The sequence below is a fragment of the Urocampus carinirostris genome, chromosome 9 (genome assembly GCF_059441175.1).
Source record: "Urocampus carinirostris isolate Australia breed hairy pipefish chromosome 9, RoL_Ucar_1.0, whole genome shotgun sequence".
Classification (NCBI taxonomy): Eukaryota; Metazoa; Chordata; class Actinopteri; order Syngnathiformes; family Syngnathidae; genus Urocampus; species Urocampus carinirostris.
This window is the reverse complement of record NC_142357.1, coordinates 4,496,925-4,515,606: the sequence shown is the minus strand read 5'-3', so window position 1 is coordinate 4,515,606 and position 18,682 is coordinate 4,496,925. Positions and strand designations below refer to the sequence as shown.

The window sequence follows — 18,682 nt, the reverse complement described above, 5'->3', positions numbered from 1 at the left end:
TGTGTTTAAATGCACGTCAGTGGAATGACATAAAGCAGAGGTCTCAAACTCAATTTTCTCGGGGGCCAAATGAGGTTTTCCTTATTTTTTGAATTCTATACAAAATCAGTTCTTAATTATATATAAATATTTAAAGTTGACAAAATGGTCGGAAGGCTTTTTTCGGCCACTTTTTACCACGGTTAAGGACCTCTGAAGCAAATCTTCCAAAAATAAGTTAGACTTAACTTTATTTATGTTTATAGAGCATATTAATTCATGAAATGTTTATTTTTTGGGGACAAAACAATACAAACCTTAAACATACTTATATAAACCTTAAACAGACAAAATATAGCACTGAAATTTCGTCCGGAATCTAGCTCGTTCGTAAGTCGGGCAGTGTCTGTACATATATATATATATATATATATATATATATATATATAGATAGATAGATAGATAGATAGATAGATAGATAGATGGATAGATGGATAGATAGATAGATAGATATATTTAATAACAATTAAAACTTAAACATAAAGGACAAATGGTTTGAGGAATGGAAACTGGAAGATAAAAAAATACACGCTGCCCCTTTAACTTTTATATTAAGGCAGGGGCCTCAGACTGTCATCCTGCGGACAGCAATTGGCCCCTGGGCCACGGGTGAGAAATCACTGGCATAAAAGGATAACAGGCTGTTAAACTACTCTGACCCCTTTGCATTTTTGTCACTACTATGATGGCTATTATTCCTCATGACTATAAAAACACAGCTATCTCCACTCCGTCACCAATCCATATTAGTAATGCGGTATAACCTTCAAATCCTCATTGGGGACTTCGTCATATGTCCTGGAGTCGGGGTTGCTTCCAGAAGAGGTGACCCACCTACACAAGCATGAAGAGAACAGGTCAAAGACTCTGACTCGGAAATGTTAGCCTTCAAGGAAATTACGGATTACAGAGCACACCTGATAAAAAGCTGCATGCCCACATTTAAAAACTCAATTTTGTCTCAGTACGAGCCGTCCCGGATTTTAACCCCAGGCTTAAACAGCCATAAAAAATAAATGATTAACATCTTTTTCTTACTTTTAAGCCCGGTGAACACCTGGAGCAAACCGTTAGGGGAATTTGAAGTCTTTGGCTGCAGAACGCTCACAGCACCGTGCACACCTGATGTCGCTTTAAGTTCAGTTGTTTTCTGTGCTTACGTCACATGTTTTTGGATCATGTGACCAATGGCGATTAAAAAGACAAGCACATTTACTACTGCACCAAAAGGACACGCCAATGTAAGCTGCGTCTCGTAAAATATGAGCTCTGTAATACTAGACCAGGGGCCACCAACATTTTTTAAGCCGAGAGCTCCTTTTTGTTACTGAAAATGAAGACGTATGAGATAATATGTTTTTATTAGTTTGAAATTATTAGAAGTTAAGCCAGCCATTGAAACAACATCCATTATCTGCACCGCTTATCCTCAGTAGGGTCGTGGGGGTGCTGGAGCCCATCCCAGCTATCTTCGGGCATTGGGCAAGGGATATCCTGAACTGGTTGCCAGCCAGTCGCAGGACACATAGATACAGACAACTCACTTGCTCATTCACATCTAGGGACAATTTGGACCAGCTAATTAACCTGACATGCATGTTTTTGGAATGTGGGAGGAAACTGGAGTGCCTGGAGGAAACCCACGCAAGCACGGGGAAAACATGCAAACTCCTCACAGGAAGGTTCGATCTCATGACCTCAGTACTGTGTTGCACACGCGCTAACCACTGCGCTGCCGTGCCGCCCCTGAAACAACATATCAGTTAGAAATCAAATTCACCAAAAAATTGCAATGACCCATCAGTAGTGAGTTATTTTCAGAATTTGTCCGCGGGCTATTCAGTGTTCTTAGGGGGCTACATGACGACAAGGGCAGCCATACTGAGAGAGGTGCCAGATTCCAACACAGAACTGTCTTTTTGTGTTGTCGTCATTGGTGGTTGCCACAGTAATGGACTAAATTGCATTCCCTTGTTAATGTTCCTCGACGATTAAAGGAAACTTCAGGAAAGTGTTTTTCATAGGTAACTTCCACTACTGTTTATTTTGGATGTATAAATTGTCGACTTAGGACTGTGCCTCCTCAAAAAAGAATAAGCCACACCGTATTTAAAGCTGCAGGATTTAATATGTAGCAAAAAAGTAGAGACTTTTAGTCCATAATTTAATTTTGCAACCTAAAATAGTCTTACTCACAAGAAGGAATGGCGAGCAGCATTGCGGATATTAGCAATGGTCTCCAGGTCGACACAGTCATAATGCAAAGACTCCGGGTCTGTTGAAGAGCCAGTCTCTGCCAAGAGAACCCCAAGCCACCTGCCAAGGTCCTCAGAGTTGGCTGCCTGAAAATTAGCAGGGTGTGGGAGGACATAAATTGTTGACTTCAATCAATTTTTGAACATCGATGTGAAAAAAGTTGACTGTAAGAGTAAGTACATGACAAGAATAATGCATCATACACTGTCTACTTAGATAGAAATCATTATCAGCTTCGACACAATAAATCTATTTAGTCATATGGAATACGAGGAATTGCTCATCGTTGGGTAAAATCATATCTCTCAACTAGATCTCAATACATACAGATTGGCAAGAGCAATTATAGATTTTTGAACATTAGTTTTGGAGTTCCTCAAGGGTTTCTGTTAGGACCTTTATTGTTTCATTTATATGAATGACTTGTATAATTTGAAATAAAATACATGGTATTTCAAAAATGTTGATATCCTTTGGGATGTAAATACAACAAAAAGTACATTTTTAAGTAAAATGAAATTAAAAACTATTACTGGCAAAGATCTTAAAATGTATACTACGAATTCTGAATGAGAAATTTAAAAGCATGTGGATTACCTGAACGATTTCACACACTATTAATATGCACACTGCTTGAGACACGGCATAAGTCAAGTGATGTAATTTAGCAGATTAAATTCTGTCTTCTTAGTTTTATTTGTTTTTTTGTTTTTTTTGTTCATAAAAGATCTCAAGGGATCTATTCTGCTCCAGCGTCAGCCATTGTATTAACTTGTAAGTACCAAAGTCCGTCCTACCTCAAGAGCGACCACAGTAGTGCTGGCTCGTAAGATTCTGAAGGCGATGGGATGCTTGGGTCCTAAACCCGGCACGACTTCGCAGCCGTGCAATGGGAGCGAAGGCAAGGAGGTTTGATGGTCGCCTCTGTCATGGTAGAAGTGCAGGAACCGTCTGCACACGCAGCACCAGTGTTCCTGCCACTCTTGGTTGACGAGCACCAACAGATAACCTGAAGCATGGAAATAAGGACATGAACTCGAAGGTGACATAAACCAAAACAGAAAAAGCCACTGACCTTGCCGAGGGTCGTGATAAGCTGCCCGGGAAGTTTTCTTTTTTGAGAAGCTGATGATGCGTGTGATCTTTCGACCTGCAGCAAAAGCTCCACGCTTCACCTTACCTGCAAAATATTTGGAGTATATTTTAACGTGCACGCGATTATAAGGCACCCACCTAAAAAAAGTCTTTTGTCATATATTTTGTATACATAAGGCGCAACGGACTATAGGGCGCATGAAACCTAGACGTGTGCTTGGACACATATGAAAGTAATGCATTAATATGTGCCGCTGACCTAAATCCCAAAACATTGTATGCAATGGGAATCGAACTCGAGTTGTGGCATTAGAGCTTACACCATTTTTAGACAATTTTTTACAGTGCCACAACACTGATTTGCTTAGTGCATTCTGATAAGCGAATCAGTCTCTCCACTTCTTCAGGTGTGTGTCAATAACGATGTGGTTTTATAGGTATGCGCATCTAAAAAAGCTCGTATAGTATTTTGTTGAAATACTTTCATTTTTCTCCATCCTCTATTATTCGTTATTATGAAAATGTATAACCTATCAGAATGCACCTTGCAAAAAAGTGTTCTGTGCACTTTAAAAATAGTATGATATAGGATAAGGTCTAATGCCTTGTCCAATGTTGATGTGGCTCTGGTATACTAGTGGTTAAGTGTGTTTTAAAGCCACGACTTGGGTTTGATTCCTGTTGCATACAACTTTTTGCAAAATAAGATGAGCTGTCATTTGAGGAATTAGGAATCCACCTGTTCATCGACTGGCCTATTCATCAGCACTGATTTCTTGAAATTTGGAGGGTTGGTGTTGGTCCAATTGCTTTTATAATAAATATTTTCTTCAACTCTCATCTTCCTTCACATCGAGCCGAGAAGGACAACCACTGTCAAGCCCTAGATCTGTTGTCTACGTATAACAAAATATATTGTTCACATTTTTTTACACTTTTTGAATCACTTTAAAGCAGGGGTCTCAAACGTAGTGCCTGTGGACATGTTCTGAAAATAGTTCACCAGAGCAGGGTCATTGTGATTATGGTAAAGTGATTTTCTTTTTTTTTTTTTTTTTTTTGTGGTTGACCAAGTCTATATATTTGCCCTACTTCTGATAATTACTTGGTAATAACTTAGTAAAAACCTAGTAATAACATAATTAGTAACTGGGTGCCCTTTACGCTAATTAGTAACAACAAGTAGCTCTCATCTTGAAAAGGTTTTGATACCCCTGCTTTAAAGTGAAGAATTATGGTCCTTTAATAAAGACTTGGATCATTGGACTTGCATCATTTACTTGATTAATGTTAATTTTATAGGTATCGATATGTGTACATGTGCAAGGAAATTCCAAGGAATCTGTGGCATTAGTGTCAATTTGAACATCATTCACTAGAAAACAACAGTATATTATTCTTTTTAAATTCTGTGTTGTCTCTAAAAGACCATTTTGATCATTTGAGGTTAAAACTAATGAACAAGAAAAGTACAATTAAAACATTATATATTGCTAAATTAGATTATTGTGATACCTTTAGATAGATAGAATTCACACTCCCAGCAGTATACTTGTGTTGAAAATAAAATAATAATAAAATGAAATAAATAGAATACATAAATACCCAATATAACGTGTTGATATAGAGTATTTAAATCATGCTACATAAAATACACACTGTAATAAAAATTGGGTAATATTGCAAATGTGGGGTTTAATGTGAGCTTTTACGCCCCCAGGTGGAGTTAAAAAGCCTCATGGCATGAGGAAGAAATGATCTCCTCAGTCTGTCCATGGAACAAGACTGTGACAGAAGTCTGTCGCTGAAGCTGCTCTTCCGTTTGGAGATGATGTACACAATGATTTTTTTACACAATCTCTTACACAATGTAAGAGATTTAAATATCTCTTGAAATTGTGTATAATGTTTTCAATATCTTTTTTGTTGCAAAATCTATTGATTGACTATTTCTAATGACTCGTGAAAATCATTTGATAAGGTTGATGGCAGTATTAAAAAGTCAGCTCTGTGAACCTACACCTCCAAACGCAAAGTTAGAATGTCTCACAAGGAATAAAACGATTAACAAGTAGCAGGCGCCAATAGCTTTGAGAAGAAATTTAGCAATACCCCGGTATTGACTTTTACCCAAGTTCAGTTATCATCAATCTCTCAGCAAGAGGCAATATCCACAGTCTGCTGCTTCTGACAAACATGTTCATTCACGTCTCATTCTCACCATTATCACGGAAGTTTTCCCCCGTTGATACACCAACGCTCTCAGAGTTGGAATTATTCTTCTCTGGAGATAACTGCTTACGAAGAGAACACATGCATACAAAGGGATTTATTCACAGATACTATTTTGAACTCAATAACCCCAAAACAGTGAGTAGTATCTCCACTTATGACTGTTATCTAAAAACAATACTCAACGAATGAAAAATATTGCATCAAAGTCTGAAATAAATTCAATTTTCATCGCTTTGTGAAAGTGACGTGTCCAAACATCTTGGCATCACCTTGGCTAGAAGGGCTGTTTGGTGTCTGAGCCTTACCCAGCATTCTCTTCAACGTCCTGTTGTGTTTTCTGCAACTTTACTCAGCAAAGGCCTAATTGTCATTTTGAATAAAAGGTACAGTGGTATCTTTCACAAAAGTGTTCATACCAAGATCGTGCGTGTAGCTCGAATTGCTCGCGTAATGATTTTCCCAATTTGGAATGATTAAATAATTGGTCTATTTCTGATCTCCCCAAAACATGCACCCTAAACAGCTATAAAACACATCTCCCTTACAACTAAAAACACATTCAAACCATAATGAAAAATAAATAAGATTATATTAACAATATAAAATATGAGTTTATTATGAGGGATTCGCAGTAACAGAGGTTTGTGCTTAGTGCAACTGTGGACGTTTTATTACGTATTTTATTTTGCCCGTTTCAGGTTTTATTCAACACCTTCTTTTGGCCTTTTAGTTGTACTCGCATTACTATCATGTTCTGAAGGTTTTTTGAAGAACAACTTATCCAAGGAGATTTTCCTTAACATGCGGAAATTCGTAAGGCAATTGTCATCAAAAAGAGTTGTAGCACGACTAGTGAGTACTCTCTAGTGGTATTTTCTGGTAATGCTCGTAACTTGGACTTTTTGCGTTGTATCTAGAGAAAGATTAACGTGCCAAATAGATCTCGTATATCGAAATTCTCTTGTTAAGAGATGCTCGGATAAAGAGGTATGACTGTATTCTGTTAACGATGAGTTGGAAAGGTTATTAGTGATATTACCCCCTAAACCTGTGTTCCGTCCTCTGTCAGAACACCTCTTTCATTTCTCACAGTCGCCCAGCAACCACAAAGTCAACCATATTTACCCTTTAATGTGTTATTCGTAATTACGTACGACTTATGGGCACATAGGAATGAACTAACCAAATACATGGTAAAAAAACGTTTCTATTTAAAAAATGTTGTGTTCATGAAAAAGCTTTCGGAAGGAATTGATTTCATTAAATTAAATACCAATGTAAGTTTGATATGCAGGGAGCAATCAGGGAATAGTTTGTTGTGCACAGGCACAAGAAACAGATTCTATTGTCGCCTACTTATCCTGTCTATACATATCCCTCTCTAGAATTCTTCACTTTTATTCTTTATTTTGCCCACCTGTAGTGTCGAACATGAACGCTGCATTAAAAGATAAACACTATTGTCAGTTCCCCCACTCCTTCAACTTTAATTTACGGTGGTGTCAGTAAATTTAGACATGGTTATCGTCCATCAGTGATTCATGTTAAGCCCTGTTATTGACGCTCTGACAATAACTTAAATAACACATCTTGCTTTTCTTCTGTCCATAAAACACAGGAAGTGATGTTTGCTGTGATTTGACATCAAATGCAAAAGGAATGAAGACAAGATGACAACTCAATTGCTGCTTGCCGCTGATTTCTATTCTCACCGCAGCTGGGAAAAGGGGTTATTTGTGGGCGCAAATGACAGAGACCATGAAAGGGTCTCATCACCTTTTGACTCACTTTGTCAAGTTCGCTTTTCCTCAGAATGACAGGGGACTCCGACACCTCTGGACCACTACATTGGCCTTTCACCTCCCTGACAACCTGTAATGAAAGTGTATTAAAGTAAAACAATGTTTGCCTCTTATTTTATCATCATTCAATATGAATAATTTCTGTAGTCATTGTTTCTTCGAACTCTTACAGGCAAAATATTAAATGGAACTTTTCTACTCGCAGACACCATCTTCTGCCTTAATACGTGAATTTCTTAGACATGCTTGAATGAACTCTTCTTTTTTCATCTTTCCTGGAATTAGGGTTGGCGTTTGGACTGTACTTGAAACAGGCCTTTTCTAACTTTAACCATTTTCATGCTACACTAACAAAAACACCAAGCATACAGTCTCCAACCCCCCCTGTCACCTCCTAACTATGTGTTCCGGGGCCCAAACAGCTTAACCAAAAGAAAGATAAAATAAGATAAGTGAGGTGGAACAAAATACAAGGGCTCTTTGAACTCAGTTGTGCAACTCATAGATAGATAGATAGATAGATAGATAGATAGATAGATAGATAGATAGATAGATAGATAGATAGATAGATAGATAGATAGATAGATAGATAGATAGATAGATAGATAGATAGATAGATAGATAGATAGATAGATAGATAGATAGATAGGTAGATACTTTATTCATCCCCGCAGGGAAATTCACATAACTCATAACATAATTAACATTTTTAGGACACTTAAAACAAAGCACCCCTGCCCATTTTGCACATCTGGTTAGCTACTCCTCTTGCACTATCGGCACTATGGTAAAATACTATACGTAGCCATAATACAATACAACTTTTACTTATATCTGTACATTCAAGGAAACTGGGCGGGTCAGATGTATCGACATTTCGTTCTGTATACACGTGTACTAGAATGACAATAAAGTAGATCTGAATCTGAATCTGAATTTATTGTCATCGAACAGGTGTATTGTATATATTCACGAAGATAATAACCCCAAAACAGTAATTGAACAATACACAAACATTTTAATTGTCATTGCTGTAATATTAAATGTTTCATACTAATAGGTTCTTCTAATATTTGATTAACCTGTGGCAAGTACTAAAAAAAAAACTCCTCAATGTAACACAACACTAAGCACGTGAATAATAATTTTACCTTGATCCATCTTTCTGCTTGCTCTTTACTTTGCACAGCCAGCACAAGAGCATCTCCATTGGGTAAGGTGAACCTGAGTTCGTGGTGCTTCCGTTTGCTGTCTTTTGGTGCGTAGACCAGAGTGCATTGAGGCAGTAGCAGGTCCACGTAGGGGCATGTATCTTTGGAGCTCTTATAACACTGAATGGTGATACATACAGTAAAAACATAGTATTTATTGGAAAATCAATAATATAAATGTTGGATTGCAGAGGTAAATGCCAATTAATGTAGGGCTGCAAGTAATGGCTATTGTAATAATCAACTAGTCACTGACTAGTGAAACCATGAGTCCAATAACTAGATAATTACATTTTTTTTCTTAAATTGAGTAAGAAGTTGTTGGTCTATGTGGCAAATAAAAACAAGAAAAATGGGTACAGTAAAATTATATTTTATTGAACATAATGCGGATTTCTACAGAAATTAAACAAAAATCTAAAACCAATTAGGGACAGTGCTTAGTCAGTAGAGACATAAACCCATAAATAACCCTCTATCCATTTCTTAGATCAACTAAACATTTTTTATCCATGTAAACCAAGAACTGGCTCATTAGCAGTAAAACAGAAAATAAATCAAATATCGTGTGCATTTTTCACGGTTTTAACAATTCAAAATCTGACAATTGACGTTTTTAACCCAACTACGATTGTTCTTTGGATTGCATGCATTTAATTTAAAATACGTTTGTCAGGCACAATCTTGAATAACGCTCAAGGTCTCTTTTGTGACATAATATATGCATATGAAATGTACAATGATTGTTAATAAAACCGTATTAGCATGAATGTTACTTGAATCTTACCAAGGTACTGTTGTAATGCGCAAGGTCTGCTACGCAAACGCTAAAATTATTTACGTTGACGAATCGTTGCAGTCCCACATTAATGACAGCTTTAAACTCAATGTGAAAATATTAAAGCGTTTACTCACCTGTAAACGATTCTCTCTTATAACCGTGAGCTGTTTGGCCCATTGGCCAAAGCGTTTCTTGCGTAAAAGAAAAGCGCAGATGCGACAGTCCCTGGTCGGGGGCATGGAGCTCTCATCAGAAGGCCACTGATGCGTGAATTGTACCCCATGACTCCTATCTTCCTCGTCTTCTTCATATGACTCATAAGAGCTACTCAGGGCATCAGAATCATTGTCTAAGACAGAAAAGGCAGCATGTAAAATCCCGTCCTTGATTCACAATAAGGCAGCAAATCTCTCTCTATAAATATGTATATATATTATATACATAAAACTTACACGAGTTTTTACGATGGGAGTTAATGCGAGAAGTTGGGTAGTCAGCCTCTTCATATCCATCCTCAACGGAATTGGGAGGGCTACTTTTAACTGCAAAAATACACAGAATGCCGTACCTAATAGACTAACAAGTACTGGACTTTAATGTATTTTTCTTTCCTTCCGGAAAAACACTTGTCATTGCTGAGGATTTAACGTGTAAACTTGTTTGCCCAAGATGAGAATGCCCATGATCTGAGAATTGTATTTGATTATTTTTCAGTTATTACAGGAAATTTGGCGTATGATGGAGACCACTGTACCCGGTAGATCAGGGGTCTTAAACCAGCAGCCCACGGGACATGATATTTTGAGGCCCCGCCTTAATGGGGCGGGGTGTATTATTTTGTGATACCGAGTAGTAAACAAAAACAAATCCCTTTTTTCATTGATGTTTTTTTATTGTCCTAAATAATAAGCAAAAATACACGAACTGTTATATAAATGTACTAAGTCGGGAATGTTGTATTCATTTGACACCACATGAGGCTCACGTAGAAGAAGCTGAAATGATTGTTCACCATCTTGCTGATACGTGTACCCCAAATAAACAAAAACCTAGTGAAAGACAAAAAAATGAGAAGAAAATGGGCACATATTTTCTTCTCTTTTTGGGTCACTTTGAGTCTCCGTAGTTCGTCCTTTTCCTTGTGCTTTTTAGCACTCATTTTAATTGCACCGCACAATGCAGTTACATCTATCCATCCATCCCTTATCCGCACCGCTTATCCTCAGTAGGGTCGCGGGGGTGCTGGAGCCCATCCCAGCTATCTTCGGGCATTGGGCAGGGGACAATTTGGACCGGCTAATTAACCTGACATGCATGTTTTTGGAATGTGGGAGGAAACAGGAGCGCCCGGAGGAAACCCACGCAAGCACGGGGAGAACATGCAAACTCCACATAGGAGGTTCGATCTCATGACCTCAGAACTGTGCCGCACATGCGCTAACCACTGCGCCGCCGTGCTGCCCCAGTTACATCTAGTTGTGAAATATTACAGTGTCCCTTCAATATGAACGTTTCATAAAATTACAGCACATGCTACTTATGGATTCCTTTACTAATAATTGATTGATTTTTTTTTTTTTTTGGGGGGGGGGGTGATACTTTGTGTAGAAATGCTTTAAAAAGCCATTTAAGAAGACTGGGATGTTTTCATTCAGAACTTTTCTTGGAAAAATTGATTTGGCCCCCCCAAAAAATAGAGTTACGACCCTTGCAGTAGATGAAAGGATTGATTACTTTTAAATGAGCTCCCTTTAAATAAATTAGAAGATCTCACATAATGTATCTTCATGCTGCGCATGAATAACCAGTTGTGCCAAAGAATGCAATGCGTTGTTTTGTACACTGCATTTACGATGCACTATTCTTTAAAAAACATTTGCACTATTATTATTAACACTATTAACATATGCCAGTCTTTAAGCACTATTATGTTAATACCATTGCCTATGTATCCTGACAGTCTTTGACCGTATTGTTCTCTTTAAAGTCTTTTTTACATGTTTACCCTGGAGTGCAATGTCTACTCTTACAATGTTTTACAACGTTGATATTAATGACAATAAAGACAATTCATCTATCTATGCATTAACAACACCACTTATCATCAGTAGGGTCACAGGGTTGCTGGAGCCAATCCCAGCTATCTTCGGGCATTGGGCAGGGGACACCCTAAACTGGTTGCCAGCCGGTTAGAGGGCACAGAGAGACAGACAACTCACTCGCTCATCCACACCTAGGGACAATTTGAACGCGCCGGTTAACCTGACAGGCATGTTTTTGGAATGTGGGAGAAAACTAAAAAATACATTTTCACCATTTTTGTTTGGTATTTTATGTGTAAAAGATTTTTTTTTTTTTAATATTTCAAGCGTAACTTAAAGCGCTACAGAGGACTAAGGCTCAGAGACAGTTTCTCCCCCAAGGCCATCACTACCCTAAACGAGCAAGCAAGAAAAAAATATATATTGTCAGTTGTATTGTACGACCGACTGGAAAGGAGCCAACAGGAGGGACAAGATGAGTCAACAAAAGGATGACATTTACCTCTCGTAATGATGTACTCGGGCATCTTGCCTGGACTGAGGGGCACTGCCTCCTCATAATATTCCTCAGGCGGAGGTGTTGTGGGCAGCGGAGGAGCGGAGTCACCTGAATGCCCAGCTAAGGAGTTTCCACAGTCCTGAGATATGAGATCAAATAAAACAAGTAGTTCTAACTGAATGATTCAGAGCCAAAAGGGGGCTTTTCTTTAAAAAGATGCAGATAGTAAGCCAATCCCTCTGTGAAGCCCTAAATCTTAATTTACAGAGCGATGCGCACATGGGAAACTGCGCAATACAATATGTTATTGTTTTGTTTTTCCCAAATGCCTCTTTCATCATCTACGCATCCTGTTCTTTGCTCACATAGTTTGTTTTGGAGAGGAAAAGCTAAAAAGACTCACAAGATTTTACATTAAGTCGAGAGTCACATAAAACACCCTACATCAGGGTGTCAAATGGATTGAAGAGCAGAATAAAAAATTAAGCTACGAGCCAAAGCCCTGAGTGATCGAGTGTTGACGTTTTTTAAAATGATGAATATTATCTCGTGAACTTAATTAAACCTACAGAAAAGCTATAATATATATTCCTTTATAATCAGATAAATAAAGCAATATTTTCTTATGGTTCTGTCAGTAATCTTTAATTTTCAACAGGCACAAAAGGCACATTTCCCTGATATAAAAATCCCCATTACATAAACACTAAATGAAAGAAGCCGGTATTAATCAGTTCATTGGAGAAGGAAATAAGACCTCTGACCTGTTTAGAATTCCCACTTTGTGTGTCTTTTGTTTGCTTTAAATCATCTGTAACATCCTTGAGGACTCCGATCTCACAGTCTGCAAAATGAAATTATTCATTTTCAAGACTTAAGTAGACATTTTGTATTTTCAATGTAATGAATCGTAACATACCGAACTTCTCAAACAGAGACTCCACGAAGCTGGTGCCATTCCTGTGCACTGCAGAATTCACATAGATGTAGTCTGATCCAGAAACTGGAATGAAGTATTGGAAAAAATGAAATGAAATGATCTGCATTTATATAGCGCTTTTCAAGTCAACACTTCCCAAAGCGCTTTACAGTGTGCTTCACATTTCCCAATAGCGGCCGTGCAGCCATTGAAGGCGCTAACCTGCTTATTGGGGGAATTAGGGGTTCAGTGTCTTACCCAAGGACACTTCCACATGTAACACGGAGGAGCCGGGATTCGAACTGCGATCTCTTGATCCCAAGACAAGCGCTCTACCTCCTGAGCTACTGCCGCCCCCATTAGAAAAACATTAGCTTTTTCTTGAGTTGTGCCTTAGTTTTTTCAATGCCCATTTTAGCACACAATTTTTTTATTTATTTTTTAATTGATAGCTAGACAAAACATTTTTCGTTTTAGGTTGCGTTCCTGGCTTGATTTATTTTTTACAATTTTGCGCAAAATTTTGAAAGAGGATGACTTTTCTTTGTTCATTTGAGCTATGTAACGATCCTGGTGATTGGACACATGGAAAACCATTGACTGACCTGATGGCTGAATCTGCTGGAGGAGGTTCCAAACTGATATTTTCTTCTCCTGCGTAGAAGAGCTCAGGTTCTCCTGATCCAACAACTTCAGGAGTGCACTCAACTCACTCACCAACTGCTCCATTGCTGCATGGACATGAAATGTCAGAAGATACGGTTGTAATATTGACATATATCACTGCCTACGGATATATAGTAATGATTATATACTTTATTTAGTTTCGTCATAATTATGTAGCTCCAGCTGTGTTTAAATCTTCAATATCACCTTACTTCTTTGAGTATAATACACAATGAAAGCCAGGAAACATCAACTACAATTCATGAGATGTCTAACCAAACACACTTCTGAGAAGATCCCATTAAATTAAGTCCAGCTTTCACCCGTTTTAACAAAATACAAACAATTTCTTCATTAGGGGGGAGCGGCTTGAATGTGTTTTCCCCAAAGAGGAAAAAACAGTCATCAGTAGGATAGTTCTCAACTCAACTGCATGTTTAACTTGTAATAGTTATTCAAACAGCTTATAGACTGCCCTTTTTTGTACGTATAAGAATGATAGTAAAACACTATAGCCATTGTATGCTAGCTCATGTATGCCCAGAATATTGACCTATTGCGTGATGTAACATCGCATTCCCCGGAAGTATGAGTGCCATGACAGGCGGCAGTTGAACAGGCAGTTGAGTAACAAATATCAATAACCACCAGAGAAGAATGTAACTACATATTTTTATGATGGCCATTTCTTGCTGTGAGCTGGGATGTGTGAACTGAGGCGTGTTCAGGAGAGTGAGTGATTGCTATCGCGAGCTATCGCTAGCTTCTGAACGGCCAGTGATTATTGAGCGCTCGCGTGCCCGAGTAATCACGGGAGAAAGACCGCTTACTTTGATTTCCAACATGGCGTCGACAGTGCAGAAGATGGAGGATCTCACCCTGACGAGTGCTGTTGGCGATGTAATATATCGTCTTACATTGCCTGGTAATGTTTGTGAACAATGCAAGACAGGTATGACCCTTCCACTGCGTTTAGGATAACCTTAACTGTGTCAATATGCGAACTGTCGCTCATATCAGCCAACTTGCTCAAAGCAAGCTGTAGAACGAAATCCATTGTACTGTCGTCGGCCATTTTGGATCAGTAAGGCAATCACAGCGAGCGATTACAAAACGTTCAGCAGTGCGCGGCAAGCGATTATCAAGAGACTACATGTCTGATCACTCTCCTGAACACGCCTCAGGCAAGGTTATAAGCCGAATATGGCATTTTATCGTATCTTTTTTGATGAGGACAGAAGACTGCGATGCATATCTGCAATTTATCGATGGGACTGGCAGCCCACAGGCATTTTTGACAAGGTACGATTTATGTATTTCTTAGCAATTTTGTGTTAAGTAGGTATGAGTCACGTCAAAGACACTCAATGTTACGACCAATAAGTTATCTATTGCTAGGGTAGCTGACGTCTGTGGTGGATAAACACATTGGCCAATTCAAAATGATCATAAATGATAAAAAAAAAAAAAAAAAAAAGCAGCTTTTGGTTACACTCAATTTGAGATTTGATGGCACCCAGGATAAAACGTTATGAGGTTCCTCCCAGTTAGCGTAGCAACACGCACCAGTAAGAACTGGTAAGCATCCAGACTTTAATAGCCTTTAGATCAGCGCCAGTGTATGCGGGTAGTCTGTTTACAATATAGTGGTACAGATTGTGTGGACTGAAGTTAGGCAGATCTCGAAATGTGTCAGGAGGAAGATTGTATGGGTTGTTAGCTAGCCTTGCTATCCTCAGTTTCTCTAAATAAAGCTCTTTGTGCTTTCCGAAAAAGTGACCCACCTCATCCGACAGCTCCACAATATTTGTTTGTCTAGTTATTGCCAATGGTGTTGAATAGTACAGCTTTTTTGTCATTCATTTCTACAGTTTACTGGCCTCACCCACAGGGAATACTGTTTACTACGGTTTACTGACATCCGTCATGGCATCGTCACACAGATAAGTCACTTGTGAGAGAAGGGTCAATATTCTGTAAACAAAACTTTTGAAAGAACTGTTTGTTTTAAGCCACTATTTTTAAAACCTTCCATTTCGGTTTCCGGAACCAAACAAACGCGCAGAGGAAAATTAAATTATCTGAAATGATTTGCATTTATATAGCGCTTTTCAAGTCAATGACTTCCCAGAGCGCTTTACATTGTGCTTCACATTTCCCAATAGCGGCCGTGATCTGTGTAGCCATGTAAGGCGCTAACCTGCTTATTAGGGGTAATTGGGGGTTCAATGTTTTACCCAAGGACACTTCGACATGTAACACGGACAAGCCGGGATTCGAACTGGGATCCCTTAATCCTAAAACGATCGCTCTACCTCCTGAGCTACTGCCGCCCCCCAGAAAAAGCTATTCCCCAACAATACAGAGATTGGGCGTATCACCAGAGAGCGAAGGTCAGCTCCGTATGTCTAAACAGGCTTTACACACATGTAATCTTGTTTTTACTCCACATTCACAATATATTTTCTTTTTGTCACCTTTCAACCTCTACAAGTTTCTGAACATCACTCGAGCCCTCTGATGGGAGCCAGACTAAACAGTGCAGTGACGGAGTGACAGGACACATGTGGACAACTGGCAGGAACCAAACAAGCTGTTTAGTCCTCAAATCCAAAAGGAATACCAATAAAGGACGGCCTCACAAAAAACATATACATAAACAAATACACAGATGCAGCCAAAACACTTACATTTTCAGAATATCATGACATTTTCACAAGGATACCATATTAGAGAGCCCATTTACAAAGCAGCAGCCAATCTGTACACCTGATCTTTATTGCCACCACAACATACAAGGATGTCATCGTATCGTGTCGTGCTACAAATACAAGGAATAATACAAACTACAAGTGCCCAACCCGCACCATTTTATTTCTTATTTACTTGCACGGCCTTTCATGAGGTTTTTGTCTTTTCAAGTACATGCAGCAGCAAGATGGCGGACAATAATGTCAGCTTACTTTAGGTGAGGCTCATGTTATGGAAAACAATTGAAAATATCTTTACCCACAAGTGTTTTTTATTAAAATGCACTTTCACATATTATTGTTCTTGTTTTGTTTATCATTTAAATCATTATTGTTTTTAATGAATTATTTTCTTACTCCTGCGAGGCACTGAATCATACACACTTTAATGAAAAAAGGTATACTGTCATTTATTTTAAAATTTAAAATGACTTCTTTTTACTCTTTTGCCTTTAACTTATTATTTTAAACTGCTGTATTTCATCTTGTAAATGTTCTTTCGGGGCGCTTTTCAAGTCAATGACTTCTCAAAGCGCTTTACAATGTGCTCCACATTTCCCAATAGCGGCCTTGCAGCCATGTAAGGCGCTAACCTGCTTATTGGGAGTATTAGGGGTTCAGTGTCTTACCTAAGGACACTTCGACATGTAACACGGACGAGCCGGGATTCGAACTGGGATCCCTTGATCCCAAGACGAGCGCTCTACCTCCTGAGCTACTGCCGCCCCTTAGGGGCCGGTCACACAGACATTTGCGGCTGAATCACGGCTAAAATTTTGCGGGTTTTTTTTGCCCGTGGTTGCCCGGGATGGAAAATGCGCAAATTTGGCCAACCCGCCGTTCATCTGTGGTATGGCCGGAAAAAAGACGCCGGCGACTGTTCCGCTTCCTCATCGCGTCATTTTCTTGTGTGGACCACGGGTATAAAAGCTCCCGAGCTGGTGTTGTGCCCAAATCCGACACCTACGCAACACATCCACCCCCCCACCCCCTCGCGTGAACGCGCATTCTGCTGCGATCGCTTCTGTTGGAAGCGTGCATTGGCATTGGTGACTTTTTCATCCGCGTTGACAAACGCATTTTGTAGAATACGATCGCACTTTATTGTTTAAATAAACGCGTTATATAGACAAGGATCTCCCAATTGTTATAATTAGCTCGCATTATAGTTTTAATAAGCGTTTTATATAGAATACGATCGCTTTCGTTGGAAGCGCAGCAGAATGCGCGTTCACGCAAGGGGGGGAGAATTTACGGTTCGATTACGTTCACAATAAAAACGGAATGGTTTAAGTTGTATTTCATTTCCAACAAAAGCAAGACGAAGTGGTTTTAGTTTTATGTTCGCCATTGCTTTCCCTAAAAGTGAGATGAAACGAGGTAAATGTGTTTGTAGTAGCGAGGGTATGCAAATCTCAGCACCGGGCTGTAAAAATAATAATCGCACAAGACACAGTCCCGTGAAAATCAAGATTTCAAGCAATAGCATCATCTTTATTTTATTATCTTGAAAAGAAATGTCAAGAAATAAAATTGGATTAAGACGAGGTCGCTACGCTGACGGGGGGAGTTGAAGTGTTGTTAGTTTACCTTCTTTAATCACTATCTATTATCGATCATTTCATAATACGCTACAAAGCTTAGGAGCCGGGATTCATACTCTCGGCCAAAAGGCCAAGTGAAGGTCCTGGCTTTAAGGCCTTGCTGCGACCATTGCGAATGCAACGAAAGATTTATTCGAAATGAAGAGAAACTACACTGACGGGGATCCATGTTCACCCCCTTGACGTCACGAGCACAACTGATGCTCGGCATTCGCGCTGTTTATACGCGGAGAAAGGCGTTTGACTGTCACACGCGTAACACGCTAATTTCACGTAATAACACCGCGATACAGGCGCAAAACATGCTATTACCATGCTCCACCCACGATTACCCGCTGAAATTTCCCGTCCTACCCATGTGTAAGCACGCCCTGGCCGCGGCCAGAGCACGTCGTTTGCGCGTCATTTCCGCGTCATTTCCTCGTGTTGACCGCGTGTGCGGCACGCGGTTTAACACGTGCTCAAACTTTTGAGCAGCTCAAAAGTTTTGAACGCGGCCAACCACGTGAAAATTTCCGACCGCGAGTAAAGCACTGCTCTATCTCGTCTATATGGCGGTCTCTGAACGTCCAACAGCGCTCAACAGCATCTGCTTAACGGCCAGGAATTTCTGGCCGTGGTTCAACCTCAGTACGCTCGAGAAAGGCTGTGTGCCCACGCTCTGAAAATTTGAGCAGTGCCAAATTATTTCGCACTGCCACCTGCGCACGAATTATCGACTGCGTGCTAGCACCGCTGTATCTCGTCTGAATGGCGATCTTAGTGCGTCCAATGGCGTCCGCC

At 39.4% G+C, this 18,682-nt stretch overlaps 1 protein-coding gene across 5 annotated transcripts in view; it reads right to left on the bottom strand.

Annotated features, from left to right (window-relative positions):
- afap1l1a (actin filament associated protein 1 like 1a) overlaps positions 1–18,682 on the bottom strand; it is a 70,315-nt gene that overhangs the window by 15,219 nt on the left and 36,414 nt on the right. For 4 of the 5 annotated variants that reach the window (XM_088344317.1, XM_088344318.1, XM_088344314.1 and 1 more), the window contains exons 2-14: positions 13,485–13,610; positions 12,880–12,963; positions 12,725–12,804; positions 11,964–12,099; positions 9,872–9,961; positions 9,554–9,768; positions 8,579–8,758; positions 7,414–7,497; positions 5,612–5,687; positions 3,371–3,475; positions 3,093–3,304; positions 2,236–2,381; positions 804–873 (exon numbers count right to left, since the gene is read on the bottom strand). In XM_088344317.1, coding sequence (XP_088200443.1) covers positions 804–873; positions 2,236–2,381; positions 3,093–3,304; positions 3,371–3,475; positions 5,612–5,687; positions 7,414–7,497; positions 8,579–8,758; positions 9,554–9,768; positions 9,872–9,961; positions 11,964–12,099; positions 12,725–12,804; positions 12,880–12,963; positions 13,485–13,610 — 1,604 coding nt within the window. The remainder of the gene's footprint in view (positions 1–803; positions 874–2,235; positions 2,382–3,092; positions 3,305–3,370; positions 3,476–5,611; positions 5,688–7,413; positions 7,498–8,578; positions 8,759–9,553; positions 9,769–9,871; positions 9,962–11,963; positions 12,100–12,724; positions 12,805–12,879; positions 12,964–13,484; positions 13,611–18,682) is intronic. The other variant, XM_088344315.1, reaches the window with a different exon arrangement.